This window comes from Hermetia illucens, chromosome 1, assembly GCF_905115235.1.
Source record: "Hermetia illucens chromosome 1, iHerIll2.2.curated.20191125, whole genome shotgun sequence".
NCBI classification, from domain to species: Eukaryota; Metazoa; Arthropoda; class Insecta; order Diptera; family Stratiomyidae; genus Hermetia; species Hermetia illucens.
In genome coordinates this window covers 85,770,486-85,789,295 of record NC_051849.1, presented here as the reverse complement: position 1 = coordinate 85,789,295, position 18,810 = coordinate 85,770,486, and the positions used below count along the sequence as shown (strand labels likewise).

Below are 18,810 nucleotides of genomic sequence, written 5' to 3'. Positions count from 1 at the left end.
CCAAGAAATCAAAAAGATGAAGCCTTACATACCACGATGCTCATCCTGTCGAGATAAAGAAGGAAAGCCAATACTTTGATGAACTCAACAACCAAAATATCAGCAAGTTTCCGCTAACTGGAGATGACGGATAAATACTGCCATCACCAACCATCCCTTGCGCTGGAAAAAACCGAAGTAGTCATCCTAACCAGAAGGAGAAGCCCGACCTTGCGTCCCATATCGATCGGCGAGTTGACTATAGAGTCAAAACCAGCGATTAAATACCTTGGTTTAATGCTCGACTCGAAGATGAGCTTCTTCGAGCAAATCAAAGCAGCCGCGGACAGGGCTGCAGTAGGAGTCGCGGCCTTGAGTCGGCTAATGGCCAATGTCGGCGGCCCTATATCAACTAGGAGATGTCTCCTCATGGGAGCAACGCAGTCCGTCCTTCTCTATGGTGCGGAGGTATGGGCTGATGCTCTTGACAAGGAGGTGCATCGTAAACGCCTCGCTCAAGTGCAGAGGCGGGGAGCTTTGCGAGTGGCGTCTGCTTATCGCACCTCCGAACCGGCTGTGATGGTGATTGCGGGAGTGATCCCCGTTGCCCTCCTTGCCAAGGAGCGCAAAGCTATCTATCGCCGTAAGAGCGAAAACTTAAGAGAACTGGTTGCCCGTGAAGAACGTCAACGCACCCTTAACGAGTGGCAACTTTCTTGGCAAAATGAGCCAAGGGGAAAGTGGACTGCGCGGCTCATCGACAAATTAGACCCGTGTTTGAACAGAAAGCACGGTGAGATTGATTACTTCCTTACCCAACTTCTAAGTGGGCATGGAGGTTTTCAGTCTTACCTGCACAGGGTTGGGAAGGATCTCCTGATTGTGTGTTCTGCAATAGAGTGGCGGATGACGCTGAACACACATTTTTCTCTTACGAGAGGTGGGACGGCCTCCGCCAGCAGCTTTATGCAGACACAGGGGAGCTCTCTCCAGACAACATTGTCAGAGAGATGCTGAAGAGCGCTGGCAGGTGGAATCGTATTGCGCATTATGTTCGGGCTCTTCTTACTACGAAGAAGATTGAACTCGACCGGCAGAGGGATCGGACGGTAAGGGGTTCCACCATCCATCTGCGAGACCCGTACGGATTCAAGTATTGGCTCAAAGTCATCGACAGGTTTGCGCGGTGGCCTGAAGCAATACTTTTTTCTGTCTGACATTACGACACAATCATATGCCGAGGCTCTCTGTCGAGAGTGGATTCCACGCATTGGTGTTCCAGTGGGACCATGGAATGAATGTACTCTTTTCGCGGAGTTAGAAAAGTCCTTTTCCTTTAAACGGCATAGGACTACTGCATACCATCTACAGTCCAATGATATCCTAGAACGTTGGCACCGGACGTTGAAGGCCGCGTTAATGGCTCATCCTTCCTTTCATCCTTCTCGGCCTCCGCAAAGCCCAACGAAGGAAATTCAAGGCCAGCCCCGTGGAGAATCTGAGGCTCCCCGCCGACCCTGTGTTGGACATCAAAGCAGGGTTAAGTGACTTAGGAATGCTGCGTCTGCGCAGGGACGCAGTTTTGAAGATTCGGCCAACTCCATCGTCCCCGACAGTGGAGGTTAGCACTCCCACGGACCTTGAGACGTCTATTCAGAACTTCATTCGGGTGGACGCTCCTCGGATGCCGCTGCAACCACCATACGAGGGCCCCTTCAAAATGCTGGAACGAGACGAGCACTCATTCAAGCTCGACTTCCGAGGCGGGCCCAAGTGGCTTGTCGAAGCTGAAAGCGTTCGACGAGCCGGCGGTCCCCTTAAAAAAAGCGGCTGCGAAGCGTCAGATTCGCCTCATGATTCTCGTTGGCGGGATCACGTGGTCGGCTTGCTCCGCTAAACTCGCGCGGTTTCAGCTGGAGGCGGAGTAATGTGACGGCACACCGGAGACGCGATCCTAGGCGCCATTATGAATTCGCCTCTTCCGCTGCATTCAATGGCCGCAGCAACAACTGACGGACTGACATAAGACTGGGGGGACAAATGTCAAAAATGACATTTGTTAACAGTCTCAATAAGGCTCCAGTAATGTCTGCCGACCAACAAAAGATCGTAAAAAATTGAGGTTTAATAATAAAGTGAATATAGACGTAATTTATAAGGATTTGGCCGTTATTAAGTGATTTGATAATATGCACTAAGCTAAAGCCTATCTGATCTCCCACGCAATAAAGATCACGATGCTTATTGTTGATTTGGGTGAAAATCATGAGCTTATATTTTTCAATATAGTATTTATTAAACAGTTTTCTATTTTTCCTACATTTTTCAGTGGGACACAAATAGACTTATAAGATGTCGCACTGTAATTTGTCGGCAAAGCCGTTCCCTCCGGCCATCCTCCACATCAGTCGTTGATTTCTGTTTTGAATCAAAAAGGGTTTGTCAAGAGTTTTGGAATAATTGACGCAATAAACACTGCACAGTTACTCATGGGAAATATTGTGGAAAGCCTTGCCTTCTTTACGTTACATTGCTGGATTTAGAGGGGGCCTTTGATCGTGTGTTACACCAACCCTCCTGGTATCCATTGCGGCAACTTGCACTCTGAGCCCTCTATGGTTCTGAATGTTGGCAGACAATAAACGGCACCTCGTTGCATTGGAGACGAAAAGTGTATTGGATCAGCGGTTTGCACCGCTGTAATCACATTCAAAATGAGGACTGAGCCGAAAAATTGTCAGAAAGGGGGCTTCGATGATGCGATCATGTAATTGGTCTCAAAGAGAACTTACTAGCTAAGGTTAACCTGACCATCAGGATCAATGGGAAACGTCCAAGAGGCATAGCGAAACCAAGATAGCTTGATCCACTAGATGGTGATTCGAGAGCCTAGCGTCTCCATCCGGATCAAGTCAATGGCCAAGAAAAATGACGCATTCGATCCAAACAAGCCAAAATTGGTGCTGAGTGGACAAAGGCTAAAGAAGAAGCGAATATCTGTCTGACACAAGCATTGACATTTGTCTGTCTGTTGACTGAGGTCGAAACAGACACAGATATTTGCCTCAGATACAAGCATTTGCCTTGCGCAGATACGCACTTTGTATGAAACAGGTGTTTGTTTGACACAAACGCAGAAATTTATCTGCCTGTTGCCTAACGACGACAGAGACATCCGTCTGTCTTATGTCTGAGATATACAGTCTGGCACAGTCAGGCACATGACTTTGTTTGATACAGACGTTTGTCCGACAAAGACAATTGTGTGTTACAAGCGCAAATATTTGGCTGAGAAAAAAGGAACATTTGTTTGTCTATTGTCTGGGGCAGACACAGGCATTTGCCTAAGTTAGACATAACTTAGTAATAGTGTTTCGATCGATATTTTTGCCAGTTAAATTAGCGTTTCCATACTGAAATCAAGGCCGGAGCTGGTCTATAAGAACAATAGACTACACATTTATAAAATCGCATTAGATAAAAACTAGACGCTAGAATACGCTTTATATATCGCATGAATATAGGGCAGAAGAATTCGAAAACCGGTGCTACCTGCAATGAAAGAGACCTAAGGAACAACGTTACATGCGATGAGAATACTTAATCGACGTAAAACAAAACGCTTTTAGATTTGGAAAACACAATCGCTAAATCGAGCAAATCGGAAGCCGCGAGCTAGTGTGCGAGGAACCACCAACCACATTTCTTAAGTTGTAATCGCCGAGAAGCTACAAGGTTGCTGTAATGGAAGGTAATCTATTCCTAAAAAGATACCTATGTTCGAAATGACTCTCTGTCAATTCAAATGTCCCAAACATATGCAGTTCAATCGTTCTAGATGCACTTAAAACATTACATTGCGAAGGACGAAAGTATGAAATAGTGTAGGGTTCTTGCAGAGGTGTGATTTATGGAGACGCTCTGCTAAGGTATGCTATTGTCTTCTTGGTGGTATTAATAGGAAAAAAGAAAGAAGAAAAATGTCAAAAGTTAAATCAAAAAGATATAAATTGCATGGAGTATTTAACAAATGGTATGATTTATTCATTGAAGGAATAAATTTGTCATATTATATTTAACTTACCTTAATATTCATATCACTATCAAGTAAAATATTTTCGGCCTTAAGATCTCTATGTACAATGCCTTTCAAGTGACAGTATTCAACGGCTGATATGAGTTGTGCAAATACCCGTGCCGCTTCTTGTTCTTTCATTCGCCCCTTTTCCACAAGATGGTCGAAAATTTCACCTTGTGATGCCAGCTCTGTGACCAAATATATCATAGTTCGTGATTCCATTACTTCGTAGAGTCGTGTGATGTGCGGATGTCGTAGAATTTTGAGAATGGATATCTCTCGAAAAGTTTTCGCTAAATATTCTTCGTTTAGGCATGTTTTGTCGATTATTTTTATGGCCACCTGCAAAGGAATCAGAAAATGATTGATTAAAGAAAAGTCGAGAAATTGGATTTAATGGACTTATTTTGTTGATCACTCCCCTTAGAGGAAAGTGCGAATGTTTTTATCAATTGAAATAAGAATAATCCATTGTTGAAAAGATATAATATAAGTATATGGTCAATTCGTCTGCTCATATCAATAATTGAGTGAAGATAATTTTAAAGAAAAATTAGATGACTTATGCTTGCACATTGATTGAATTTTTGCTATTCTTAAAAAATCAGTGGCCCTTGAAACGTGACTAAAGAGTTTAAATTCCTGATAGTTCAAGGCACTGTTGTCGTCTGCAGAAGTTAAATAATCCAAATTTCATTATGATTATTGCAATAGTTGGCAAGAAATTGTATAATTCCAAGCTTTCATCATATCATCATCAATGGCGCAAAAGCCGATGTCCTGTTTAGGCCTGTCTTAATAAGGAACTACAAACATCCCGGTTTTGCGCCGAGGTCTACCAACTCAATATCTGTAACAACTATTGAATAATCCTGACACTTCCACCTTAGCCTATTTAATCGGATCTCAATCACAATCTGGCGGTTGTGCTATCGTTAATAAATTCGTCATCATATAGGCTACAAAAGCGGTCATCCTCCTGTAGAGGGTCAAAAATTCTTCAGAGGACTCTTCACTTGAATGCAGCCAAGAGTTAGCAATTTCTCTTGCTATGAACCCAACTCTGTGAGAAACACAAAGGACTGGCAGGATTCCCTCGTATAGTAGGAGCTTCAACCATATGGTGAGATGAGTTTTTGTAAGATGAAATAGGTTCTGTTGCTCTTCGCATTTTGAAATTTAGATGGTAAATCGATTTTGAAATTTTATAAAGTTTGAACTGTTGTCTTCGAAGGGATGGCGACACCTTTGCAATTGAAAAAATATCCACGATGTATGATAATGAGGGTAGACGGGTGATGTGTAATGAGATACAACAGTGAGTTGTACCTATTATACAATTAACCAGAAGCCGCCATTCGAATTACGATTCGAAAGCTTCAGTGGACAGGCCATGTGAACTGCATGGCAGACAGAAGAATTTCCTGGGGCCTATCCAAAGGCAAGGTGGAAGGTAAGCGACCACTTGGAAAACCAAGTGGGCAAGTCATATGATGCTCCGCTTCCGAGCACGCGGTTGCATCATCAAGAAGAATGCGGACGAAGACTTTGGAAGGCTAAGGACCGACATCAGAATATACGCCATAGAAAAAGAAGAATAAATAGGTCGCCTATTCGATCTAGATTAAGGCGGTCCGTGCATCTGGGGTTATCTTTCTCATTATGCCAAACGAGTTTTTCTCGGCTGTAGTCTATCAACCAATCAATACTAAAATAGCTAGCCGACCCATAGAAAACAACAAACAACGGGGTTGAATAAAAACCAAAGAAAAATTTTCCATTTCCGACCAAAAGTTATTTATTATCATGCAAATACTGTGCCTCCGGAATTAATTATTCTCTCCTTTCGTATTATCGTATTACCAAGGAAAACGAATTTAAAATCTGTCTGAGTTACTATTTTAAATTGAAATAGATGCAAACCATCACAAAAATTTAATTTTGTAACCACTGTTCAATTCTTCATAAGACTTTTGCAATCCTTGCAAACATCCCCTATTTTTATCTATGAGTTTACTCAAATGCAAATTGATTCCAATTATTCTGTCACGAATTCCGTTCACTGTACACTTTTGAAAGTTCTCCTGGTTGAAAACGTCATCCTTAATTGCGTTAATGAAAATCCAAACATCCTGAACGTCACGACGAGCTGCTTCACGAAATTCATTCAGCTGATTTTCCAAATTGGCTTTTAGGTTTTCAATTTCATATACAGTGTCCTTGTCTTCATCGCCATCGTCATAATGTTCCGGATTAATTTTCATTTGGCTGCATTCCAGATATTTTTGCTGTGATTTTAGACGAGTCAATTCACATAGAAGGCTGGTCGATGTTTTCTTCGGAACCGCAGTTGAAGGTAACATTATTGTGTCCTATTTAGTTGACTATACTCGTTGCAATTTTGATGCGACACGCTAATAGCAAAATGCAATAACAGTTTCACTCTGCAATAAATTAGAACTCGTTGGGAATTTCTTCGATTTTCAGATTGAACGTTTGTATATCCTAGTGAAGCTCAAGTAACTGCTCTACGTCGTAAATTGAAAACATTTTTCTTATTGATCCAATTGTTTATGTTCGTTGCTAAAGTGATCGATTGCATTGCTAGGTGATTTTGAATTGTTTAATAGATTGGTGTCCTTAGTTTGCTTCTATCTTACTGAATGCAGTTATAATGAATTTATAAATATTTCCACGCAACGCTATAAGCGTTGCGTGTCAGTAATGTGTTTATTTAACTGCTATAATTCTGCAACAATTGAAGAATAAAATGATGTTGGATCCTGGTTTGTCGTGCAATGACCGCATCTCCCTTCCCTCTGTTTACAGCCCCATAACCTTCTATATAAATCATCTACTCATGCAAGGCCATAAACACTCAATCCTTCGTTGCTTTACATTTTTACTTTGGTATATTGTCGCGAACCAAATTCTCAAAATGTCCAAAGAGCATTTGTAATCATTCCTATAGAGGATAGCCCAGAATCGAATGCACTTTTGAAAATAGAAAGGAAAAAAAATTTTAAATTCACATATACATGGTTGCTATTCACTCGTTGGTGGGGTATAGCGCCTCAACCACATTTACCCGCTATCACTCGCGGGTCGCTGGTACTCTTCTACTGTTCTGCGTTAAGTTGGTGCGATCCATTGAATTCCTCTACGTCCTCTAGACATGAACCGATAATAAGAAGAAATAATATCGGTGACAACATGGAATTTCGGCGGACTTCGACTTGGACTTCAAATTCCTCTGAGATTTTACCTTGGTGCAGTATATGGAATTTTGCGCATCATATGTCACTCTGATAATAACTATTAGTTTTTCCGGAATGCCCCTCCTATGTAGAGCATTCCAGATACACTCCCTGTTAACGCTATCAAAAGTTTCGAAGTTTTTGAAGAGCAGGTGAAGCGAAGATCTAAACTTCGCGCACTACTCCAAAGTGATCCGTAGGGTGTTGATGTGGTCAATGCAAGAGGATCCGGAGCGGAAACCTGCCTGCTCTCTGTCGATCAAACTTCCGAGATGTCCTCTGATGCATTCCAGGATTATTTTAGCAACTATCTTTGCAACGGCAGGGCGCACTCAGATGCCCCTCCAATTGTCACATTCGAAACGGGTGCTCTTATTTGGAATTTTATCCATCATCCCTTTTTCCACTCGCTGAGAAAAATCTTGGATTTCTAAGATTTCCGTTCGAATGGAAGGAGCAGTTACTACAGGTACAGCGATAAATAACTCTGCGGGGAGACCGTCAAGCCCAGCGATTCTACTCCGTTTCAACGCACATGTTACGGTGGCTGGCGATTCCATCCACCAGAGGCAGAACTTCCCCGCATGTGATACGACGACCACATGGCAAGTTCTTTCATGATGCGGTATACACTTCTTCACATCAATATCATCAATCAGCAATAACACATTCCCTTTTGTCACCACGCACCCTGCTGTGATCCTCTCAGGATTTCGCCGGTATCGGAGTTCGAGCGCGTTACGCCCGCCATCATTCGCAGCGGTCAATGAGTCTTCAATTCCTTCTGTTCATCGATCCGTTCCCACGATTCTGTAATCAGCCAAATGTTATGACACGCCTTCGAGATGTGACTGACAACTTGTGTAGCACTAGAAAAAAGATCATTTTTGATGACCCATCACGATCACAATGTCACCTTTCGTAAGTTTCCCCTAAACTCCGTGTAATTGTTCGTAGAAAGCATCTTTTTCCACTATGTCAGAAGTCTCCGTTGGTACAGCAGTGAGTATTCTGGGAACCCTCGATACCTTTCCGATAGCCAAAGTTCTTCGCTGAAAGGTCAGCCCCTATCCGCGGCGTTGACGTTTCGAAATTCGCATTGAATTTAAGGGGAACCCATACATGTAAAAGGGGGATGTATTTTTTGTTGGGGAATATAGTTGTGTAGGATATTAAATGAAAGATTAATTCTTTTCCAAACTAATATTAATTATAATATTAGTTATAAATGGGCGGGGGGTTTCGGACTGGGAAATGATTACTTATTTGACGGGACCATCCCAGAAACTACATAACTGAAAAATCTGAGAAAAATCGCCAATTTGCTACTATACGATGTCTAGGCTTTAAAACCTCTTCCAAGGTATATTTAATAGAATATTACTATATTTTTTTTTAAATTTAGGTTTATTCGAGAATCATAAACTTCAGCAATTGCATAAGCAATGATATAAAGTATGATCTAACAAGTTTGATGGGAATCACACTATTACTAACAAAGTTGTCGCTTTTGTGCAAATTTACTGCAGTCTAAAATTTGAAATGTCAGGATTATGCTAAAGTGATATTACGAGCTAGCTATAAATGGGACATTTAGTTCCAAAATCACATATTCCAAAAACGTCTTTTTAAGGTTTTGTCTAAAACAAAATTTTATTAAAATCGGTTTACTGTCTGTCTGTCCGTCACACGCATTTTTCTCGGAGACTGTTGCAGCGATTGACACCAAATTTGGTGCAAAGGTGGGAACTATGAACGCTCACGCATACAGTGAGTTACATCCTTTTACGCCGAACTTAAGGGGAGGTCCCCATACATGCAAAAGGGGGATGTCTCCATTAATACTTTCCGAACACGCTCTTAGTTTTGACATTTGTTGGAAAGGTGGGGAGTGCGGGGGTCGAAAGTGATCACTTCTTTAACGGACCCACTCTCAGAAACTACCCAACCGAAAAATCTGAAAAAAATCGGAAGGCTGCCACTATATGCTCCCTGGGCCCCTGGCCTCCTCTATCTTTTCTAATAAAGTTAATAATAGTATATTATTATAACTTTTAATAATTGGCTGCAAAACCCCTCTTAAGTTCATCTTAGCACTAGCAGATGTAGGCTATAACATAGAACATGATCCTACCAAGTTTGCTGGAAATCGCACTATTACTAACAAAATTATAATAGGTCAAATGAATTAATGAATGTCAATATCACCCGAAAGTGGATACTCTCACATAATATATGCATATATTACTTGCTACGTGCTAACGGGACAAATGCACACTCAAATGTGTTTAAGGGGGTCATCCCGTGTGTCGGGTTGGAGAAATCGATTTTTTTTTTTGCATGAATTGTATCTATATATAGTGAAGAATATGTGGGCAAAGGGATTTTCCGATATTCCGAGTCCTTGAGAAATTACAGGGTTAAACAGGTAAGGAGTTTACAGCAGCGGCTAGAGTACTCGATGAGAAAGAGCATCGAATCCTTTTTTACCTGTTAGTTTCTTACCTGAGCCTTATAAATTCGAACACAAATATAAATATAAAAAGATCAATTGTCTAAACTTATTTGCTCTTTGGAATAAAAAGGATAATCCAGTCTAGAGTGAGCACTGAAAGGCTTTCAAGCTATACTCAGTTATATTTTGTTGTAACTATTGTGCTGTTTGTGTGTTCAGTGATTTTTTTAAATGGATCATACGAAGGGAGATCGCTTTAACGTTCAACGTCATGCTCGCACTAAAAAACGAGTATTTCATGGGAATCGATACTTATCAGAGAAGAAAAAGGACTTCGCATCAACATCAGCGAAGAAACTTCTAGCAAGCATGAACATGGATGTTCCAATTGCGACAAGTTTTGTATATTGTATATTGGATTTTGCTTTAGTTTTCTCCGGGATTTCTGCAAATTCCTGCAAACAATAAAATATACGTAGTAGTAAAAAAGGAATATGTAGGACATGTCGAGAAAAGAATGGGAACGCGGCTTAGAAATGCAAAGAAGAATCACAAAGGTATTGGTGGAAAAGGGGCTGGAAAACTTACTGATAAGGACCTCACTACATTTTCTGGGCTAGCTATTCGTCGACACGCAAATTCGATAGAAGGAATGAAGCAAGAAATTTGGGAAACTTTCTTCCATATATGTTCTACAGACGAAAATCCTCAGCATCAAAATTGTCCAGCAGGCGAGGACAGTTGGTGCAAATGGCGCAAAGTGGAAGCTAAAGGAGAACTGGATAGTTTTCGCCACGAGAAGGCACCTTTGACTGAAGAAGTTCAAACAGTCATCAAACCAATCTACGAAGATTTGTCACGAGATGATCTGTTGAACAGATGTTTAGGAGCAGAGACCCAGAATAACAATGAGTCGTTAAATGCATTGATCTGAGCTTTCGCTCCTAAACACCTTCATTCTGGGGCCAAGGTCGTAGAAATAGCCACTTTTCTGGCTGTAATTATTTTCAATGAAGGATTCAATTGCATTCTCAAAATCCTAGTGACAATGGGATGTCAAGTTGGTCACATATGTCAGGTTTATACCGACCGCCGTAATGAAGTGCGAATTTGGCGGTCCGAACGACGATCGACTGACCTCGCTAAAAGAGCCACAATTGACACCAGAGAGCAACAATCGGCCTTACAAGACTTTTTTGAAGAAACGGAGGGTGCTCTCTATGGACCAGGTATAGCAGATTAATGGTGAGTTAAAATTTTACTGTTGATAATCACATTTAAATTTTCAAATGCGTTTTTCTCGAAACTGCATCTTGAAAATCGGCTGCCACCATAGCTCAAAATCTATCCAACCGAATTCTTTGAAATTTTCACGGCTTCTTTAATACATATTTCTACGGTCCGCAAACTAGGATAATTGCAATCGGACGGGTCGTTTTTTTTTTATTCATAAAAAAAGCCGCGAAAAAACACCAAAATCCAAAAAAATTAGTTCAAAAGCCCACCAAAAATTTACCTTTTAATATTTTCTAATTATCCTAGTTTGCGGACCGTGGAATATTGTCCACATTAAAATGCCGTTTAGTTTTTTTACCTCAGATAAACACAGCGCCCTCCAGCGTGGCAGCAGAAAAACATCTTTTTTTGGAGATGGGTGCATAAATTAACACCTATTCCGAAAATTAGCTACGAAATCAAGCTGAAAAATTTATCACATATACTAGAGATATCAATAAACATATGGTGAAAAAATCACGTTTCTACCTTTATCCAGTCCTTCAAAATAATTTTTCAAAAAAAAGGCAAAAAAAAACGGCCTTCACACGGGATGACCCCCTTAAATAAAAAATACACAAAACCTTTTGTAACTTGTTTTAAAACTGATTCCCAAAAGATGTGACTGCTGATTTTAAAACCGACTTTGAAGGTCAATTTCACCCTGAATGAAAGCCGTACGGAAAAACATTTTGATACCATTCAATGCGACTTAAAATGGACTATCTAGTACCATGTTTAACTAATTTTCGACAATTTTCTAACATACGACCTTACGAACTAGACCCCACAAATGTCCACTCAAATATATAAGAAATACATAAAACTTTTCATACCTAAAGAGATATTATAAGGCATAATTTTGCGAAGTTTAAATGAATTCTAACTATTATTAACAAAGTTGTGGACGTTCAAATTTTTGCATTTTACGCAAATTTATTGCACTCTAAGACGTCATCATCATATAAACTGAACTTATATAAAAGGCGGGGTCCATGGGAACATTTTAGTTTTCGTTTTTTAGCTTTTTCCAGTTATTTGTATATCAGTATAAAATGCTCGAGGCACACATGTGTATGATATGTATCTCTGGAGTTTCGCAATTAATGAAGGAATATTTTACATTTTTAGCTAAGTACGAATGGAGAACCGTGTACAGAGAGTTCCTTACAGAAGATGAGTAACTCGACTTGTTTATGTCGTGTTTTTTTGGAAAGATCTGTTCTTTCCAATCTCTCACCCACCTGATTAGTTAAATTAGATCGGACACTCACACACTCGCTAGTTCCACTTTGACATCGAATAGTCACATAAGATACAAGATATGAGAACCTGTGCGGACGCAGAACGTGAACTTTTCTCTCGTTATATAATAGTTATTGAAATGCAATGGCCGTGATATACATTGATACTCCCAGCGTACGTTCCTTATTACGTTTTGAAATAATCACAGTTTCAAAAATGAATTTCTTTCTTGGCTACTTTACAATTCACACCTCATTCTTCCGATATATTAGCACATGCGCTGGCTGAAAAGTCTGAATAGAATTTCGTTGACTACTTCAATAGTCCACATCACGCTGGTAAGCGTGGTTCACAATTTATTCATCCCCAAGTTCCTAATTTTATGTTCCGTCTGCTGAATTTCATCAGCATTCCCATAACCAATTTTATTATTACAAGAACATGCCGAAGTGGTGTTCAATCAAGCAGTCGACAGACTAGTAACCTGGTTGACAACCAAACTGTGCGTACATATGACGCGCGTCCATTTCGCAATGAACTGTTTGCATGGATGAAATAATAATAATAATAATAATAATCGTTGGCGCAACAATCCATGTTGGATCAGGGCCTTGAAGTGTGTTAGAGCACTTCATTCAAGACCGTAACGGTACACTAGGAGGCAATGGGGTCAGCATTGCGCTCGCCCGAGATTATTACCCTGATTTGACTCAGGTACTCCTTCCGTACGACAGCCTTGTGCTCTAACCACTCAGCTATCCCTAACACTCAGCTATCCCTAACACAAGCTTCCGAAAAAGTGATCATTAGCTTCGAGAGGAGGGTCCTGAGGAGAATAATAGAAGCTTGATGGAAGAAAGAATTTCCTAAATACTTTCGTTAGTGCCACTCAGCTATTCAATACTGTGACCGGTATCTACCAGTGGTAAGCAATCCGTTGAATTATCGGGAAAAGGATTATACTATATGTTTGACACAAATGGGCGTTTTCTTTATGCTGCAAATGTTAACCTGCTCGAGGGCTAGCTTTTGTTTTTAAGTAAGACCATCCCACAAATGTTTGATTGGCCATTGGAACCAAATATTCGCACAGTGGATGATTGGAGAGGAATTGTTGTTTCTGATGAGTTGTTTAAATAATAACTACTCAATATTATGTGTGTAACATGCTGGTCACAAACCTAGTTTAAGAAGCAGGGTTCCCTTATAATCTAGTCATTAGTATCCTCGGCAAAATAAAAACAAAATGCTAAGATTAGGGAAAAAGATAATATAATAGTTCGGTAGAGTTACTCCAGTTTCCTATCCCATCTGATTGTCCTACGACAAGCTGACTAGGAAAATGTAAGACAAAACTTATTAAATTTGTCTTATTGTCTGTCTGTCACACGCATGTACATATGGAAACTATGCAATTTCAAACATAAAGTGAGTGAATTTGGGTGGATTTTAAACTATACATTTAAACGCGAGATCAAGTTTCTTTTTTCCTCAAATGTATTCATGTGGGGGTATCAAATGAAAGGTTTCAGTTCGTCGTTTTACAAAAAGCTCTTAATTTCGATATGCGCTACAAAATAAGGTACTCAAAGGTGCAAACTTAAAGTGAGACAGGACTCATTGTCAGAAACTAATCAATCGTAAAATCAGAAAAAAATCACAATAATGCTATCCTATCTCGTTGGTATGGTGCTCTGAGCTCGAATTACGACACCACCTACAATCCCCTTTGACAATTAGGTGAGAGTGAATACTGAAGCCATCCACAACACAGCCCTCCGCAACACCTATAAGAGGGAAGTACATGCCGCAATAACCGCAGTCAACAGAAATCCCGGAGATGAAGCATCAACAAATAATCTTTACAATCACCTGAAAAACGTTATCATAAATACGACGACAAACATACTTGACCCCAGTCGCATAAAGAGTCGGAACGGCTGGTTTGACGTTGAATGTTAGCTAGCAACGGAACGGAAGGATGCTGCATATTGAGTTATGTTGCATTTACAAAGGACCCGGGCACGCGCAGAGACTTATCACGAACTGCGTCGAGCCTGGGAGAACCAACAAGTCTGTGAACTCGAAAAGTACAGGGAGCAATAGCAACAGGGGCGCAAGTTTTACCAACAAGTCAGCAGGATCAAGCCTTATACACCTCGATGTTCATCCTGCCGAGACAAAGAGGGATATCGGTTTCCGACAGAATGCGCATATTGGAGCGATGGGTTGAGTACTTTGATGAACTACCGAACAATCCGCCAACTGAAGACGACGAACAAATACTGCCACCACCAAGTATAGGAGAGACAGTCCGTGCAATTCATCGGTTTAAAAATCATAAGTCGCCAGGAGTCGATGGAAACACAGCCGAATTAGTTATGATAAATATGGAGGCCACCAGCTACACCAAGTGGTTCATCGATTTGTGCTTAGGGCATGGGACAGCGAATCAATGCCTGACGATTGGCAGCGAGGCATTATCTGTCTCATACATAAAAAGGGAGATATCACACAGTGAAGCAATTATACAGGTATCATGTTGCTGAGTACCATCTAAAAGATATTCTCCGCTATCTTACTAGGCCGATTAGCCCCATACGACCAGAACATCATTGGCCCATACCAAAGAGGCTTCACTCCAGGCAAATCAACAACAGATCAGATTTTCTCTCTGCGGCAAGCGATGGAAAAACTGTTGGGATATGGACAACAGTTGCACCATCTATTCATCGACTTTAAAGCCGGTTATGATAGCATAGCCAGGGTGAAACTGTACACAGCTATGAGAGAATTCGGTATCCCGACGAAATTGATAAGACTGACTAGGCTTACCCTGACCAATGTGCGAGGCCAGATAAAAGCAGCAGGATCACTCTCAAGACCATTCGACATCAACACCGGTCTACGACAAGGAGAAAGTGATCCGTGATGCTGAGGTAAACGCAAGAGGTACGATCCTCTTTAAGTCCACCCAACTACTGGCCTTTACTAACGATATCGACATTATTGGAAGAACCACCCGAGATGTACAAACTGCCTTCATGCAGATCGAGCATGCGGCAATCGGGGCGAGATCTTGGGCTGCACATCAATGAAGGCAAGATAAAGTATATGGTGGCAACGTGAGCACCGACAACCAATCAACCAACATCAAACCGCACTGGTCAAACACGAAGAATAAGGATAGGAACTTTGAGACCGTTGATCATTTCTCCTATCTAGGGTCGAAAATCACAACCGATAATAGCTACGATGATGAAATCCGTGCACGATTGTTGGCTGCCAACAGAGCCTATTTTAGCTTAAGAAAACTGTTCCGCTCGAAACGTCTCACCATAGGGTCAAAGCTCTTGCTGTACGAGAAAATGATCTTGCCAGTCCTCACGTATTCCTCGGAGACTTGGGTTCTTAGCAAGAAGAATTGCGAACTCTTGACCGCGTTCGAGAGAAGAATCCTCCGAAGAATTTCTGGCCCCTACATGAGGGTGGACGATTCCGTAGCCTACACAATGACGAAACCTATGAGCGATACCCCGACCGTCCGGTTGTGGATAAAATCCGGCTCAATAGGTTACGGTGGGCGGGTCACTTAATCCGTATGGATGAGGATGATCCAGCCCGGAAAGTCTATAAGGGCAATATCTATGGTAGAAAAAGAAGACGAGGCAGAACCTGCCTCAGATGGAGCGATGGCGTAGGTCAGGACGCCAGACAGCTTTTAGGGATACCGAATTGGTGGACCTCGGCGCAAAACCGGGATGTTTGGAGTTCTTTATTAAGGCAGGCCTAGACCGGATACCGGTTGTTGCGCCGTTGATGATGATAATTTCAACTAGCACCAAAAGAATTAGGTCCACAAACATTGAGAAGATTTTTATCAATGAAGCTGGACGTCCTGAAGTAAATTAAGGTGATTTTATTAGGAAGGAAGATCTTGGGACACTTCAGCGCTTCAAGCTGTATAAATAGCACTAAAGAAAGACACATGTTGTGATCGAAACACATGTCTGCTCGAAAATAAAAATAATCTACAATATAGAAGGAAGCTATCGTTATAACTGTCGTTTCGAGCTCAGGTTTCAGTCAAAATTGCCAGCTTTTTGAAAGATGTACGCTATGACAGACAAGTTGAGTATAATTCCTCAGCCATGTTGAAAACAAAGGTCGGTCCACGTCCATAGCATCAATTTGTCAATCATGTGGGACAACATCTTTATGCGGGGTGCCTTGCAATTCCTGTGATCATTTCCAAATAGAGAAATGTCGGATTTCAGTCAAATTTTTAAATACAGCTGCGATATTTTCAGTTGACTTGTCCAAATGAATACGATCTAAAGTCTTCACATCGCTCATTTGTTCGAAACATTCGAATTTATTGACTAGATTTAAGAAAATTTCTACTTTAAATTGCAAAACCCTGGGTTACACCTATTTTGTATTGATACCTTGACTTGATATATTCTTTAATCGAGTCTAATTTTTGTGTGTTTTGTGTCCTCAGATGAACTGATCTACATTGATAAGCAAAGAAATCAAGAAATCCATACACATTGCATTTGTCAACAAACAATGCAAATTTGTACATCCTACAAAGTTAGTGAATTATTTGATACTGCATGCTTGCATTCTTTTTGGAAACAGCAAATTGTTATGATAAACAAATTTATTTGGAATATGGGAATGATCCTTCTCTTCAGATGTTTATTTATTGTTTTTCATTTACCAAAACTGTAAACATGTGGAAAGGTGATACTGAACTACCAAACTACCAAGCGCACACGTTTATCAGAAATAAGCGTAAAGTCAGTAAGCGTTTATGTTGAATATGTTTATCTGTTGGGGAGGAAAATATTTTGGAAATATTTGAAGTGCATGTACTTGTTACTTGTAAAGAAATTTACACGAGCTTCATCAGATAACAATCACATGATACTAATAATTTGCGACTACATATATTAAGTGGCAAATAATGTAGATAATTTTGATACTACCTTGAGATGACAAATTGTCACCATATCTAGGGGCAAATATTAAAGAGCAGTGGGGTAAGTAAATATACATAGCGATTGATTTTTTAGTCAATTTAAGTCTGAAACTTGGAATATATATCCACTTCAAAGCAATCTCTGAACAACTGATAAAAATAATGTTATCATTCTGAAGCGTGATATAGCTTATCACAGAAATGGCTGTGAGGATTTCTGACTTCGGTTAGCAGGACGTCATTAAAATCATTTTATATTTCTATTTCTTTGCAAGTTATAGAGATCATACTATAATATATTGATTGGATATTAATACATGAAAATATTAAAGCAAGAAGCAGACCTTATATTGAAGAACTCTTCCTAGCTCTGATTGACGACATCTGCTTACTTCCTCACTACTCATGGACTCATTCATTCAAATGAATCCTGTATGATACAATTCTTTTCAAAATACATATTAGATTTCTCTAATATGATACTAACATGCTAAATAAATTATTTTTCTCTATTCTATTAGGTTATTGCATACGAAATGGCCGTTTTGGTCAAGTGAAGTTAGTTGTGATTTTGCTGTATCAAACCACCACCAGTTGGCGCTATTGGTGTCGGATAATGAAGTATAAATACTCCTACATTTAATCAAGGAGTCATTTCAGTTTTGACCATTGTTGTGATAACAGTGAATAAAAAAAAACAAGTCGGCAAACCGGAAGCTGGACGCTTCAGCTACGAAAGGTTTTCCGTATTTCTTAGTACGTAGCACGTAATATATCCATATATTATGTGAGAGTATCCACTTGCGGGTGATATTGACATTCATAGTCTTCAATTTTCGAAGAAGCAGCAACTTTGATGTATTATAACTCTGTTAGTAATAGTGCGATTTCTACCAAACTTGCCCTACATTATAGCCTACATCACTGCCAAATTTCGTGGTGCTAAGATGAACTTAAGGGGGGTTTCGCAGCCAATTACTAAAAATTATAGTAATATACTATTATTAACTTTATTTGAACAGATATAGGTATGGAAGGTATTTCGGAGCCCAGCCACCATATAGTGGCACCCTCCCGATTTTGCATGTATGGGGACCCCCCCTACCTTAAATTCGACGTAATAGGATGTAACTCACTGTATGCGTGAACGCTCACAGTTCACACCTTTGTACCAAATTTGTCGTCAATCGCTATAACCGTTTCCGAGAAAAATGCTTGTGATGGACAGACAGACAGACAGTAAACCGATTTTAATAAGGTTTTGTGTTTACACAAAACCTTGAAAAGGATGGAAAAGAGCCAAGAACGTACACTTTTCTGTATGAATTCAAACTCGGTCATAAAGCAGCGGAGGCAACCAGGAACATTAACAGCGCATTTGAAGCTGATACGTTAAGTGAACGAACCACACGACGGTGGTTCGAAAAATTCCGGTCAGGTAACGTAAACCATCAAAGTGAGCCATGTGGACATCCAGGACCATCGATTGATAACGATGAGAATGAGAGACATTGCAAAGAAACTGAGCGTGCAC

At 40.4% G+C, this 18,810-nt stretch overlaps 2 protein-coding genes across 5 annotated transcripts in view; both read right to left on the bottom strand.

Annotated features, from left to right (window-relative positions):
- LOC119648492 overlaps positions 1 to 18,810 on the bottom strand; it is a 93,179-nt gene that overhangs the window by 25,101 nt on the left and 49,268 nt on the right. For all 4 annotated transcript variants that reach the window (XM_038050258.1, XM_038050270.1, XM_038050264.1 and 1 more), the window contains exon 2: positions 4,064 to 4,399. In XM_038050258.1, the coding sequence (XP_037906186.1) occupies positions 4,064 to 4,399 (336 nt within the window). The remainder of the gene's footprint in view (positions 1 to 4,063; positions 4,400 to 18,810) is intronic.
- Positions 5,838 to 6,624, bottom strand: LOC119648510. The gene has a single exon (XM_038050281.1). The coding sequence runs from the start codon at positions 6,418 to 6,420 to the stop codon at positions 5,983 to 5,985; it is 438 nt and encodes a 145-aa protein (XP_037906209.1). The 5' UTR covers positions 6,421 to 6,624; the 3' UTR covers positions 5,838 to 5,982.